This window comes from Amia ocellicauda, chromosome 11, assembly GCF_036373705.1.
Source record: "Amia ocellicauda isolate fAmiCal2 chromosome 11, fAmiCal2.hap1, whole genome shotgun sequence".
In the NCBI taxonomy this organism is placed as follows: domain Eukaryota; kingdom Metazoa; phylum Chordata; class Actinopteri; order Amiiformes; family Amiidae; genus Amia; species Amia ocellicauda.
In genome coordinates this window covers 21074278-21090319 of record NC_089860.1, presented here as the reverse complement: position 1 = coordinate 21090319, position 16042 = coordinate 21074278, and the positions used below count along the sequence as shown (strand labels likewise).

At 39.2% G+C, this 16042-nt stretch overlaps 1 protein-coding gene across 5 annotated transcripts in view; it reads right to left on the bottom strand.

The window, feature by feature from the left end:
- The window catches only part of rapgef6 (Rap guanine nucleotide exchange factor (GEF) 6), a 95688-nt gene that overhangs the window by 3984 nt on the left and 75662 nt on the right, over window positions 1-16042 (bottom strand). For 2 of the 5 annotated variants that reach the window (XM_066716888.1, XM_066716893.1), the window contains 13 exons: window positions 15380-15537; window positions 12647-12887; window positions 11615-11998; window positions 10619-10830; window positions 9178-9301; window positions 7832-7855; window positions 6721-6941; window positions 5306-5488; window positions 4727-4882; window positions 4212-4325; window positions 2396-2624; window positions 1424-1905; window positions 347-658 (listed from right to left, as the gene is read on the bottom strand). In XM_066716888.1, the coding sequence (XP_066572985.1) occupies window positions 347-658; window positions 1424-1905; window positions 2396-2624; window positions 4212-4325; window positions 4727-4882; window positions 5306-5488; window positions 6721-6941; window positions 7832-7855; window positions 9178-9301; window positions 10619-10830; window positions 11615-11998; window positions 12647-12887; window positions 15380-15537 (2840 nt within the window). The remainder of the gene's footprint in view (window positions 1-346; window positions 659-1423; window positions 1906-2395; window positions 2625-4211; window positions 4326-4726; window positions 4883-5305; window positions 5489-6720; window positions 6942-7831; window positions 7856-9177; window positions 9302-10618; window positions 10831-11614; window positions 11999-12646; window positions 12888-15379; window positions 15538-16042) is intronic. The other 3 variants (XM_066716891.1, XM_066716892.1, XM_066716890.1) reach the window with 3 other exon arrangements.

Here is a 16042-nt window from a genome sequence, read left to right as displayed (position 1 = left end):
GTATTTGTAAAGCTTAGGTTTTAGGTTCCAATGGTGCAAGACTGGATTTCTAAAACAAATAATTGACAGGGAAATATGAGACACATTTCCCAGTCTCCTGATTTTAAATTAATTAATTAATTAATATATTGCATATAGATGAAAGCTGTGAATCTATCCTTTATTGTCTTAAGATTCTTTTCATCAGGAAACTGAAATTTCACGGGTTAACAAATTACAATATAGCAGATGTACATATGGTTGAAACTTTCAGTTTGGAATGATAGTAATACAAAATTAATAAAACACACACACATAGAAGCTGGTTCTACAGCCATCTTTTTTTTTCTGGTTTCATATCACGTACCATCATCCTCACTATCCTGTTGGCTCTGCAGAATAACACTTCCTAGTCTAGAGTCAAGGTCTTGTCGGGTTTGCATCTGGCACTGAGCTAGTCTCTTCGTACGCATTACAGCTTCGGGCTGGCAAGCAATGGCACAGGGGGCCTTCATCAACTTTGACCTCTGCACTGCCACGCTATACTCTGGAGGTTTTAAGTGTGGGTGGCGGGGTCCTCCTTCCTTTACATCCACTAAGGAGAGTCCCTGGTATCCGGGTGGAGTGGGGGGTGGACCCTTATACCTATCGTCCTTCTGAGGTGATGTGACACAGTACACTGGCACAAGAGACAAGCAGCGGGAATGTTAATGAGGAAAAAGGAAGATGAAAAAAAATTAAAAAAATTAAACAATGAGATGTTAACAATGTTATAAACACGGTACTAACAAACAAACAAAAGATTTACACAGAATGCAAGATGAATGGCAGCAGCAGATTTTAACCTCAATCCCCCAAACATCGTCTCACAAAGAGCTATTAGAAGACCAAGCTATGCAGTTGCTGTATGTGGAATACAGTTAGTTAGAAGAAAAGCTGTAAGGCGGCACAGATGTGTTATAGCAGAGAGCAGCACTTGTAATGGTTGGATTTTCCTATATACGCATTCCGCAATTTAATAGAGATCACTGTTCTCAGCCTACAACAGAAGTTACAGACTCCACAGCCTTGATTTTAGTATCATCCTGGGGAAAAACTAGGAGCATTCTGTAAGCTGTAAGCAATTCTTCTAACTGAATTAAAAGCATATGCCAAATCACAGTGAATTATGATAAATGTCCTGAAATGTCTTCTTCCAATTAACAAAAAGTGCAAGCCAAAGCCAAAGCCAATGAACAGTGCATCTTTCCTTTTTAGTGCTTGGGTTAATTGAAGTGGTGTCACAAACGAAGTGTGTGTGTGTGGGGTGGGGGGGGGGATGTGTAACGTGCCATTTCGAAAACCCCGAAATCTGCTGGTGTCATTTCATAACAGTTTTAAAAAATAAACACATGGAATTTGCACTTTAGATAACGGAAGAGAGAAATGGGCCCTGTGTCCTTACCTATCAGTCCCTTGTCTGTGCTTGAAGTGACAGTTTTGTAAGCTGCGTCTGTGCTCTGGCTGCTCTCCGGAGCGTCGCCTTGCGGACCTGCCGAGTTCTCGGGAGCACGGCGCTTAATGGTCCCGTAATTCCCCTCGTAGGTGTCGGAGAGGGAGCTGGAAGAAGCCCAGCTTTGCCTGGACTGGTTGAGTTCTGAACTGTCTTTGGAATGCCTCTTATTTGGGTCATCCATCCAAGGCCCTGTTGGCTCCACTTCCGCAATGGGCCCATCGAGCTGCGTGTGCCGGAAAGAGGCGAGCTCCCAGGCCCTCTGGCTCTGTAGGCTCTGGAAGTTGTCATGGGAGCTGCTTGAGCATGAAGTCCAGCTGCCCCGCCCGCTGTCAGATGTATCAATGGAGACATGGTCAGGAGTCAGCTCTTCGTTGCTCGTAGAAGACGTGAAAGTTGACGCCCTTGTGACGGCTGGCCTTACTAGTGAATAACTAAAAACATAAATAAAATAAAAAAACGAGGATATAAAACACTTTTTGCTGCACAATGAATTTGTAATGTGTGCATGGAGAATGAACAGAAATGATATTGTGGGTGGGTGACTATTAAATTACTTTTTCCACATTTCAATGATTTTACTGACTAAATGTCTCTGTATATGGAGATATAAGTAAACAGCAGGAAATAAAATGAAATCTGGGTAGGAAATCATCAGACCAAAAAGGAACAGTATGTGGCTTCCATCAATTTCACTTTTTTTTAGTTCGGTGTTAATAAAGTACCAAAAAAAAACGTTGCCCCTTTGAGGGAAGTAAAACCAATCTTCCTAAGTGTGCACAGTTCTTTTGTTTGCTCCAAAAGAAAGCAAGCATGATATCTGAATTAATTCTGTTATTACTCTTCAATGGGTTGCATTTGTTCAGAGCAGTCACGCTTTCTGAGACCTTGGGGTGTGAATATACAGAGGCTCCAGGCAGTTACCTTGTGCAGGGCTGGCTGCAATCAGCCATGCTCAGTGTGCTGTCCTTCCTGTCTGCGGCCCCACTGCCTTCTGGGTAACCGCAGGGCTGACTGAAGGCTCGCTCCTCTGACGTGGGAGCTGGCATGGAGTCCACTGAGCAGTTACTGACGATGCTGGAGCGAGAGGAGATCTCACTGTGGCTCGAGTCAGAGAAGTTATCGGATTTCGTCGCTGGCATCAGAGCATAACCTAATTTGGGGGGGAAAAATGAAATTAATAAACTGAATTTATTAAAAAATGTAATAAAAAGTATTGTATACAGCCAATTTCAGCTATCGAGGGCAGTAAAGTCTTTTAGATTTAGATGTACTTGTAAGAAATATGAATCCCTGTTTCTTCCTCTTCCTCCTCTGGTCTCTCTATTTCTCTTGATTCACTCCCTCCACATGCCTCCCTCTTCTGCCAAAACTCTTGGTGTTGCCCACGACCCCCTCAGCCCCTACCCTGTCCCCATTGCTCACCTCGTATTCTCTATCTTCTTCTGACTCTTCCCTGGACATTACTGTCTGTTTGCATCCAAATGAAGACTCGCGGTCTTCATCGCTTTGCCTCATATATCATCAGTCTCTGGTCTTGCCCTATATGCTCGGTTTATGCCCTCTTCCACTGGCATCACCCTTTCTCCCCTCTCCTGACTCTGCTCTTTCTACCTTTTGTATTTTTTATATCTTACTGTAGCTGCTGTTTTTAGTACTAATTTATGCTTCCCCGTGAAATGTATTGCATTGTGTTCAACATGGGCTAAATCACTCCACTATTTTAAACATTTACAGTTGGGACATTGGCATCAGATCCATAAACATAATTTTGTGATCAAACTTGTTTACAATAATCACATTACTGTTACATTAAGGAAGTAGTATACTTAAATTGGCAGTGTGCATATATATATACACAAGTATAATTCCTAGAGACATAATGTCTGAAGATATGTTTTTGTAACAACAGAGCTGTAATACAGAATTAGTCGTATGTTGTTTCAGAAATGCAATACTCATGCAAGATGACAGAACAAGCTCTGTATGAGTCACTGATCATGAGACTTTGAAAGCGAAAAGCGTATTGTGGATTACTGACAAAAACATTTGAATTAGTATTATTTGTTTTTGTTTTCACCAGGGCTGCATTTTGAACATTTTCAACTTTTAAGGATAAAGCTGATCATAGCATAATGTTAATACTATCATTTAATAAATTGAATATGCATGGAAAATTCATGGAATGCTTATAAATCCTTTTGCGGACATCTTTCTTAAAATCCTATCTATAATACTTATACCTACAATAAAACACTTCTTAAATTTTAATACTGCGTATTTTTATTCAAACAAACGTACATCACACTTTGAATAACGTGAATTCAAGTAAATATTGAAAAAATAAATCCAAGTGCTTGAACTAACAACTTTTTTTAGATGGTCTTCCTCCTCACATGTCTCACTCTGGTGGACAACCATGAGGAAACACTGCTACACTGGCCTGAGACACAACGCCACCTGTCTCTTCTTCTGCTAGACTCCCCACGCTCATTACTGCTGCTCTCTCTCTGCTCCTCAGCACCGTGGGCTGCCTCATCTGGACACGCTGCCCTGTCCCTAGACCAGCTCCTCTCCCTGAGCACTCGGAACGGGGACCTCATCCTCCTCTTAGGGGGCGTCTCTGGCTGTGCCCGAGAGAAAGGGCCTGGGAGTGCCTGCCTGCTATCACTGCTGACTTCTCCTGCCACTGCCCTCGCGCTCGTCATCTGACAGATTCGCTTGTGTAAAAGAGCCCCACCTATTCCGTAGCTGCGGTGTCCGCTGGTTTTGGTGCTGGCCTCACTTGTCAGAGAGGACGAAGAGCCCGACAAGTTCATCTGGCTGTTGTTCTGAGATTTGGGGGCATTCCCACCTGCATGAGAAGAAGAGAGCGCATGAAGGAAGATGCTGCAGCAAGAATGACTTTCATTGACCTCCTCTGGCTGTGTTTGTTTAACATGCACATCTATTGTACATTTATAAACGTGCACGACAGCAAGGGGATTGTACTGAACACAGAATTGACTATTGTGCAAATATTTTAAAGTAAGACAAAACACCTAATGACTCACTACTGGTAGGCAGAGGAGTTGCTTCACAAAACTCACCGGGAATGGGCTGACCTATTGATCACATGACTAAAACAAAATGTCAATTACAGTTAGAGACCTAAAGTCTAGACTGCAGCATGAGCTGTAATGCAAAAACAGACAAATATTTTCTCTTAAAAGCAGGGGACGAGTTGAGAAGCCATGGCCGACGTCACTGCCTTACCTTTGCGAGGGGAGCCCTGGGGGGAGACTGGGGGGCTGGAGTGCAGGGAGGAGGCTGCAGACACGGTTTCATCTGTGCCACGTTTACAGTTTACGTTTATGTTTACCTCCTCAGAGGTGCTGGCAGGCTTCTTAATAAACTGTGGAGAACTAGTACCTACAAGTGGGAAAGAGGGATACCAAGTAGGTGAGCCTCTCCATCTCTCCCTGTCCCTCTCTCTTTATATATATATATAAATAAAATGTAAAGGGCTGTATTGGCACAGTGTATCAGGTTATTCCACATTAGGTATTGTCCTGGTATGAAATCATACATAAATTAAGAAGGTATCAGACTCAGCACAAAGAGCTTAACAGGGCCAACACAGGATTGCTTTTATCCTCCCCTCCCCACAGTTTTCAGTTTCATGGAGCCAGCCAAACTGGATTAAAATGAAACCTAACTTAAAAATTAGAAGAAACAGGAAAAAAAAAAAAAAAAAAAAAAAAAACTTAAATGGGGACCATCAAAAACCACACAGCTAAAATAAATGAGCCATCTGGAGCGAGGGCAGAGCTGCGAGACTGGCACTGAACTCACTGAATGAGGCGATGTCCTTGGACGCCCCCTTCTTGCGCAGTGGGTAGAGGTTGACAGAAGGGACCTGCAGGACCTGGCTCATTCTGTGCTGCGGGTGGGACTTTCCAGATGGAAGTGTGGACCTCATGGACACAGGAGACATATCCGACTTGGCCGACCTCCTTTCGCTTAAATTCTTGGACACTGTTATAGTGAAATAGGAAATAATTAATCTTGCATTGGTAATTGCAAGATTATTATGTTCCCACCAAAGACAATAATCACAAAAACAACAACACTTTAAGTAGCTCTACAGTGAGAGTGTGGGTGGGTCTGGTTAATGGCACATGGATATGGAAAGGGAAGTGGGAGAGGGAAGAATAAACATAGATGACAATAAAACACTAGGCAGTGCTGATCATATCTGTTCTTCACAATAAATGTATCAATGCTGTTTCTATTTTTACCAAATTATTGCTATAATCGTTACAATTAATTTAAGATGGATACAAAAAAGGGGTCTGTGATGTGCAATATGACAGCTATACTGAATAATGCACAATGTTTATTGTTTAAACACACAACAGGAACAATGTAAATGCCATAGCAGAATCTGTCCAGTAGGTGGCATTGCAAATTCAAGTTGACCCTATTTCCAAATCATTAGAATGTATGTTCAGCTTTCAGTAATGTTTAAAATGAATAGCAAGCACAATTCAAACCATTCAGGTAGCTCCAGCCCTGAACACTCAGCCGCCTGTTCAGTTCGATGACTAATCCAGTCGATTTAATCTGTCTAGCACTATGTCTTAAAGGCAAGCATGTGTAGGCCTTTTCAATGCATCTTAGTGCACACTCACATCATTACATCATAATTCCCAGGACACTGGTTTCTGCCACCCAAAGAAAATGTAAGAAGATTTGACAAAAAGTGAAGTTTACGTCTTTGTGTTGGCTTTTCTTTTCCCCGCTGACAGAGAAGAATCTATTTCACATCTCATTCAATTGAGCTACAGCGACAGAAGAAAATGACCATCCTGCCAGTGAGGACTGATAATGGCTGAGAGACGTGTCTGGAATACATTGTGGAACCATATTCTATTCAAAGAAGCCTTTATTTATTACTCCTTTCGATTCCATTACATTTCCCTTTGGTGTGGCACCTTATTCATTACTACCGAGATGGGGATTTAATGGAAATATAGAAAAAAATAATCTTGATTCAGTAGTGCTACTCTGAAAGATTCAAATAATTACTAAAAACCAAATGATTACTAAATATACCCTGCATGGTGATGTAACTGATTTTTACCAAAAGACAAATCAACCATCGGTGCAGAAAGTGTGCAACAGGGAATGAACGAGCAATAAGAACAATGAAAGTGTTTACAATTGATAAGAGTAACGACTGATAAAATACATAAATAATAACGTACAGGTGCTATAAGCAGGCTCACACTGGAGAGACATGATCTGGAACTTCTCCTCGTCCGTTTCCACGGTGAGGTTGGAGAGATACTGCTTGACTTTGCGTGCCATCTGCGCGTCCTCATACAGCTTCTTGGCGTTGAGGAGTGAGCTGCGACGCACGCGTTTCTTGTGTGCCCCTCCTTGGACATCCAGCACATTGGAGTTGGTGCTGCCCTGGCTGAGAGACCTGACGAAAAGAACGAGATTCGAATGCAAATTCACCAAACCAGCCATTGATCAACCCAAAACAGCACGTTGAAACTGCAGGTTATTGCATTGCGGAAGTTGATGCATGCTCTTCCCTTGCTGTTAATGAAAAAAGGAAAGGGGGAAAAAATAATAAAGGGATTTCTAGGAATTGTTACGCTCCAGAACTCAAGACACTTACAAGACACTTTACATAAAATCAAATGATCACATTCAATTTACATAAAACTCAAATGGTGGACAAAACACATCTTGTGTGTACAAACAAATCTGGTGATCCTCGTGGGTTCTTTATATTGGCACCATATTCTGCTTCAGTTTAAATAAACGATTTTAACATCTAAATAAATAGTTTTAAATAAACAGTGCATACTTTCATGTTTGCGTCACGGGTCATATCCCAGGTTTACAGGACATTTTATTAATTTTGACCACAGTATAAATACATGTGAAAATGCAAAAAACTGTTCCTGTTCTTTTTATTTATTTTTATTTTTTGCATTGCAAGTATTTCTAGCAGAGCAACAACACCATGCAAAAGTTTCATTTGTATTGTATCATGCTATGAAGGATGAAGATGAATGAAAATGGTTAGAAAAAAAAATTAGACCATTAACTGAAAATAACAGACTTGTTATGCGGTGAGATGAATCCACATTCCATGACAGACAATGCTTATGAAGCGGAGTAATCCTCCTTACTGCCCAGTCAACAATGTGAGGTCTGGCAGATGAAGTCATGTTTCAGGCCTGATACACTCTTCAGTCACAAGGTTAATACAATCAGAAGCATGCTCTTGTATTGATGAAGGGAACCACGATGCAAGGTATTAAGAGTGCTTAAATCACTGCCTTTGCAACAGGAACTTACCCTAAGCTTTTCCACCTCTTCTTCCTGCAAGCAAGAGCCATGAACATTGAAGCATGGTTTTGAAAAAGGGAGAATCGGGACACAGAACAGTCAGAGAAGAGACAGGACCAGAAGAGGTACAGCACAGTAGGAAAAACACACAAGCAAAGCACAGTCACAGGATGAAACCGTTTTGAAGTTTGTGAAAGGCAGAGTCCTGCTATTAAACTAGGGTTGCTAAATACAAGCTATCCAATTATAGCCATGTTTGAGAAGTTCCACTAAGACTGGTTCATATTTCGAAGAATATCTATCTTAATAAGACCTAGCACAAAACAAAATGGATTAAGGATCAAACTGGAGAAAAAAAAGTTATAATAGTTCTGTCCTTGGACTTTTTACTCTGAATGCTTCCACAAGATAATGAGATTCAACCACACAGCCTCCTGTCTGTCAGTGCGATGCCAATGACCCCCATATACACTTGAGAATTACTCCTGGGTGTCTCTGAATATTTAAAAGATACAAAATCAGGGAAGAGCAGAACATTTCTTTGGCTGAATATCACCAAAATGTGTGCATTCCAGTCCAAAACTTCAGATGCTACCTTTGCTCTTCCTTATGATAACCAGTGCTCTCCGATAATTGAAAATTTTCATTCATTTACCTCCAAATAATCGCACAGTGTATATGTCTCCACTGTTACACACATTATTGGAGTTGTAAGGAGTGATTGGGAATGGGTTAAAGTTGAGTCTAGCTAGCACCTAACACCAGCATTCCTCCAGCTGTTCCAGACGAGTCGCACCTCGGCTACGAAACACTGTCAGTTAACGCTGAAAACAAATCCATTTAACTAGCCTGAATTTAATATTAATTACAGTCACACCTGCAACCAAACGTTTGTATTTGCTTACCTTCCTTGTATTACAATTGAAATCCCCCTGGACTTTAAAGGGTTTTGTATAGACTTCTCCATTCATTTTTATCAGCTTTTATTGTTTGTTCTGGCTTTCTGTCTTACTGGTAACTTTTGAGGAGCAGTTTTATTTATGTATATGTTGTATTTAAGCCACATATATGCTACACATAATTACAGATAATGTATATATGTAATTTATTCTGGCTATTGAGACTGAATATTGATTTTCAAATAAATTAAATTGATCTTGTACAGGCAGTAAGATGGAAAAGTCACAGGGTTACTATTCATTATCATAAAACTACGAGGTACCCTCATCTGGGAATGTACACTTGGAACACAAGGTTATAATGAATACAAGTACAAAGGTAATTGATTCCCAAAGGCCTGCAAAAGCCTTCGCCAGTACATATTTTAGCCATTTTCCATCTGTAAGCATACATACCGCTGTCTGAACATCAGGGCTGGGTCCATGTTGGCAGACGTCATGCGGATCATATGGCGGATCTCTTTGGCAATCATCCGCAGCTTCTCAAAATTCACCAGACCATCTACACTTGAGTCATTACCTTGAAAACAGTATGGAAAGAACCCACATCAATTAGAAGATAATATATACACACACACATATTGTATATATTCATAACATAAAAGTTTACCCTAGAAGTGACAAGATAGCAAGTTACACAGAACGTGCTGTCCCAGATGCTCAATTGAAAAACCTATAAAACAACCTTTTACACCTTCTTATCTTCCATAAAATAAAATAAATGCATGTTATTGCTTTTTTATAATACCAAACTTGCTGTGAATTTGGGGTGCTTCAGGTATCGGTTTTATTGATCATTAGGTAAAGACACGAGCTTAATGTTCACCTGCAAATTGCCCCTGCTCTGTCCCGGCGGTGAGACGTATCACAGAGGGACAGATAGCCGATGATGCATTTTAACAGGTATCTTCTTAATGAGGTTCTGATTGATTTTTTTTCCCTTATTATTCATCATCAATGCATTTGCAAACAATTCGGCCTCATCAGGAAATATACAGCAAGAGAACAAAGGAGAACAGACTCCAGCGCAATGACAAAGTGCTACTACTAAATAAGACGCTTTAATCAGGATTAAATGTGTGTGCCAAACCAGACTGCCATTTATTCACAAACAACTGAGCATTGACACCTTATAATTAGTTCAGTATTTGCAATTACTGTCTCACTGTCGTGTACTGTACATATTATGCTTAGATTGCTAAACAGTATCTTGAACACTCACGGCTAAACAAAGTATTAGGAGATTCGTCAATGACATTGACACATGCACTTAGTTCATATGATTATATAGAATTTTAACACTGAACAACAGCAGAAGAGAGGTAGTATTTCGGCATATCTTGTCAAACTAATTTCACATTTTTTGCAAACACCAAATAAGGATATCGGAAATGATTAGACTGTTAAAGAGATGTGATACTTAAAAAGGAACTTGCTTTGCAGAACCAAAACAGGCTTAACCCAACCACATACTAGGAAAATGCACAGTTTGAGGTAGGATTGAAAATCAGTACAATGGATGTGGAAGTACAAATGGTATAATCAAATTAAAGTCAAATGCCAGAGAAGGCACGTGAATACAGTATCCTGGATATATTTGTAAAGGCTGTCAAGCTCATTAATAACGACACAATTACACGATTATATGTTAGTAATTATACATACTTCCTGCAATGGGAATTGCAGGGGTACTATTTGTGAAATGTGTGGTTTTTATTGCAGAACTTTCAACTCTGAAATTCACGACACTAAGTTCAGCAGCAACTATGCAAGAAAGCAAGAAATAAGGAAGGCATTTGCAAAGAAGCAAACACTGACAAAAGAGACAGGTTTGTACCTTCATGGAGAAAAGTTAAGTCCTTCTTCACAACAGGGAAGAGGGGAATAATCGGTGGCTGCATACTCTGGCTGCTCAACACATTGCGATATTTAGCCATGTTTCTTGAAGGGTCGAAGATGTCCTGGAGATCTCTGAAGAGTTTTTCATACTTGCTTGGCAGCTTTTCCCATGATCCCCTTAGGCGAGCAACAGGTGCTAAGTTCAGCCCACTACAGATATAAAGAAAACAGAATCCCAATGGATTATGGTACATATATTCCAAAACTGACCATTCTAAATCAATAGTGTGCTATAAATGAACACTGCATATTTAATCATTTTCATTTGCTTACATTTGTTTTATTTGTCACATACTCCTTTAGTTTAAGAAAAAATTCACATTCACAAAAAAATTCAGTAGAAAAATCTAAGAACATTCTGTGAAAAATCTTGTAATCAAGAATGAAATTATTAGGTTAGCATTAATTATTTAACTTGTAAAGTGCTGAGATAGAACTTTTAAATAATGCATGAATGGCTAAGGCGACAGCTATTGTTTTCTGCTACAAAAATCTATACCAGCATGCTGCATTTTTAATGCTTTGTTTCTTCAATAGGAGAACCAGATCGACAGTATTAGATGTAAACACTGTTAGATTGCAGGCATCCCCACTTGCCACTCTCTGGTGTCTGAAGAATGTTTATGTTCTATATGGTGCCAAAACAACCTGGAACACAGTGATTATCTTTTGGAACCACTGCATGAAAACACAACCACGCTTGATGAGACCACAGTCCATTATCAGGACCTCAGTGCTGCCCTACCAACACCTTGAAATAGCATTTCTTATTCTGAACAGTTTTTTTTTTTAAACTAGGAAGAGCACTGTAGCCTTCGGTAAGCAGTTAATATATCTACTTCAAAACCACTGATTGACAGTGATATCAGCTGAGTGTGCTACAACAATCATGAATGATTGAAACAAAAGACTAACAAAAACATCGAAGGTGTACCTGATTATTGCAAACATGGAGTTAAAATTCTTGCATTCACGGCAGTGGAGAGCAATTTTGATGAAGTGCTTAATGGTCTTCATTCTCTTGAAATGGTTTGGTTCCTTTAGGATTTCAGTGGCTACCCAGAATGTTTCTTGGTTGATAACGTCCTCAAACTGCTTGAGGTGGATATTGCTGGTCAAGGAGTCCAGCTTAAAAAGATCATCCACGTATTCTGTGGGCTCAATGTTGCGGAAGAGGTCAAAGTCCCTCATAGAGAGCTGGGTGGCCACCTCCACAGTGCTCAGCTGCAGCAGGGTTATCTGGCTCTCTCTCAGGAGCTCCTGAGCGTCGTCGTCAGAGCACAGAGTCTCTGTCTCCATGTTATTTTTCAAGTAGTATCTGAAACAAACAATGGTAGACATGAAGAGGTGATTGCATGTCTACAGGAGGCATTAAAGAGGCACCTGGATTTGTTCTAGGGAGTAAGGTCTTTGGAATTGTTTTGTGTGGAAGTAGAAATGTTCTGGGAATTAATTTGCTGAACCAAACAAAATTTGATTTCTTGGTGAAAAAGTTTCATGCTGGATCAGCTTGCCTGCCATTTTTGTGCATGTCAGCTAGTGACAAGGAAGTCCCTATTGAGCAAGACCCTTATTTGCATAGTCTGGAGTATATCCCCAAAATAGATCCACTGGGTAAAAATGAATTTCAAACAGCCAAGGAGGTTAATGTCTATATTCCTCGTGTCAACGGAGCTAAACACAATAGTGTTCTCCATTTTGTTCTCAGTTCCTACCGAGACAGAAAAACACATGAACTTTCCTTCTTTCTTTTTTATTTTGGCTCTATAAAGACAACATGAATAATTTGAGACTGGTAGACTGTAGAAGGCACAGAATATGAAATATTTATCATAGCCTAGATGGCAGAAAGGATGGGGGGGAGGGACAGTTGACATGCTTTTCCTCTAATGTTTTTCCAAAAGGCTTTCCCCAACTACATTTTATATACATTTATTTTAAATGTACTGCATCAGATATTTCTTACCTTCCATTTAACTGGATTCTGTCCGCTAGTTTGGACAGCTGATCGGGAAGCCTCCTTTGTTTGATCACTCCTTCTGGGCTGATAGAGACTTCACATAGAGAGTAGGTTTCAGGGGCTGCCAGCAGACCAAACTCATTGACGACGTGAGACACCACATCCTTGGCTGTCGTGTCTTTGCTTATGATGATGTAGCAGCTCTGCTGGTCAGCCTTGAAGACACGGATCACTTGATCTGGAATGTCTATTAAGTTGGAAGGAGGAGAAGTATAGTTTTTAAGAATTATAGAAAGGGGTTTATAACTAACTTATTTAATTAGCCTATTTATTACCAGAGTTCAGGGATAACAAAATCATGTCCCCCTTTTTCCCTCCACCATTTAATGTGCTGCTTATTGAACTCTGTAAAAGGTAACAAAGGCTACCAACATTTCTCTAATTTTTATATATTTTATTCCCTTTTATCAAATTGACTTTAATATTTTCCTTTTACAGAGCACAATGAAAAGCATTCACTCAGCTAATAAAGGGACTTAAAAGAAGGAAGAACATATTTCCTTGTAGAGGTCTGGCCCTTATGGTACACAGTCAAGCAAAGACTAATAGCAATGCAAGAAAAAAAGACAATGCTTAATTCCATTAAAAAAAAGGTTAAACAGTCTGTGAAATACAGATATAAAATGTCCTCACTGACGAATAACTGTAATCATTAGTTGCTGAATGGTCTTTAGTAAAAAGCATGTGTACTCAGCCTACTATACGTCAGTTGGTGCTACTGAAAGAGCTATTACATGTCATAAACAAAAAAGATTGTATTGATTTCTAGGATTATAATGCCATAGGCTGAACTGTACTTAATAAAATTATAGATACATATAGTATGTGCTGTCATCAGGTTTAATGCCTAGTCAATTTACACTGCACTGCTTGGCAACCTTGCAGTTATACATATTGATCAGGTTAACCACAGTGCAATTAAAAATAAATAGCACAAGACAGGTCATTAACTTGGAAACTGAAGAGAAATAAATTACTATTAAACATGTCATTGTGACTGCATATATTTGCAAGTTAAAGACGTTATTCTGCAATGTCTGGAAAGAATCGCATTATATTAGGCAACATCTTTAAAGACATGTTCAGAATGATGACACTGACTAAATACATTGTATATTTTCTGCCTGCACCTTCTACACATGTGGAAAAAAACATAAAATATGAATCATTTCCAATTTAAAAGTCTTAAGAAAACTTCCGACAACTGTTTCTTTGAGGAACTATCTTTGTTAAGTACATTTGACAGAACAAAATACTTCAAATGATGTTTCCAGTTACTTATCAAGGTTTTCCCTACACTCTCTCCTCTGGGAGATTTCTGACAAGAGACACAGTGAATGTACAGAAGCTAGCGAATTGCTGACTCATTCATTCACCACTCCTGTACACGACACCCATACTAAACACACAGTCATGTCTTTGTACTACACAGTACAAACACCAAAGTCATGGCGGTTGCCATCTTTAAACATTCACACAAAAAACAAAACAGACCCTGAAAACATTCTTACAGAGACAGACCAATATATCCATATGCAACAATGACAATTAGTAGCAAACAGAATAATGACTACTTTGAAAGATCAGATTTCATGCATTAAGTAATTGTATTCATACTCACAGTAAAAGCCTACAGCTGGGTAAGCACGAGAGAAAAATAAATGCATGATTGTAAGCAAGTTAAGATAAACCCCCCTTTATAATGTGCACGTTCCCATTTTATATTTTTAATATAAATCTATTTATCTATATATACACACATACACACACAAACTATATATATACACGCACACACACTCATATACACATACACATCACACACATACACAAATCAAGAGTTAAATAAATACAATCCCCTACATATACTTACATACACACACATACATACATATTGCCAAAGAACTTGATTGAATTGTAATACAATACAGAATGGTCTCAAACCTACTATATATTATCACACTCTCTCTGACACACTGTCTCTCTTTGTGTTCCCCTTCATATAGTGATAAATCCTGTTTTATTCCCATATAATAAAGAATGAAGAATTAATGAATTAATCTGCAGACCTATCTAACAAATGTCTGTGTGTGAATATAGAAATGAAAAACAATTATACACAAGAATAAATACAGATAAATTGATCTAAAGTGCAATTCCAAACACTACTGGCACAGCTAAAGAAAGCTGATATTGTGACAGTTGAAACAATTTTTTCACAAGGCCAGTCTATTTCTGTTGATTAAACTTAATGGGCGTGCAAAACTGTCTGCAACTGTCACTTACTAGTGTTTTCTTAAAAGGGCATTGGAAAGGAAGAATATGGATTTTGTAAATCTCAGACTGGAGAGCAAAAAATATCCCCTTGATTCTCGGTTAAAACATAACAATACATTATGGCGAATATGGATTTTAACAACAAAACAAAAAACTATTTGTAACATGAAACTACAGTGGCGATATAGAAAAGACACACATCAGGAGATGGCACTAATGTTTCCCTTGATGACATTTTATCCTTAAAATCCTGTGGTGATTTAGACTTGTAGCCAAAAAATGTATAAAGATTGATTGGATTTTCTCTAAATCAATGTCTCAATAAGAGGTTTAATTTAAAATATGTCTTAAGTGGTCACAATATTACATCCTACCCACTGCTGCTTGTATCTCAGTTCAGCTTACCTGCAGGATTGGAGAAGTCCAGCACACTGGTAGCGGGCTGCAGGAGGTCAGGACTGCTGGACGACAGAGATCCAGGGATGGGCATGATTGCAACACTGTGTCTGCACTGCTTGGTGCCAACAATACTGTCATCTTGGGACTGGCCTACTCCACCATCACTAGAAGACAAACAGAACAAAAAACAACTCTTAATTTCTTCAACTTCGACTTGTATGCATTGTCATCAAAGACAGAATCATGTAATTAACCTCAATCTCATTTCTATTTTGATTACAGCATATGTAGAAATGTCCATCTATGTAAAAGTCACCTCGCTTCTGTTATACTGGCTTGAAAGCCAGACACAAAGAACAACAATTTGCAAAACATAATTTGAGCAAATACACATGGGCAGAATATAAACAGGCAAGGATGATCATTTTGAAAAGCAGCTTGGCTCAACGTCTGCTCCACATCACCACTGACATTGTGCCCTGAGCACTGGGGTACCACTCAAACCTCAACATCCACTCAGGAACTCAGAAGGTAATCCAAGAATCACAAAACTCTCAAAATCTAATGTTTAACAATAACTTAAATGCCACCTAAGCCACAAACACACATGGTATGCTATATGTACATAGAAAGCATACAAATACACACACATACACACACTATATATAT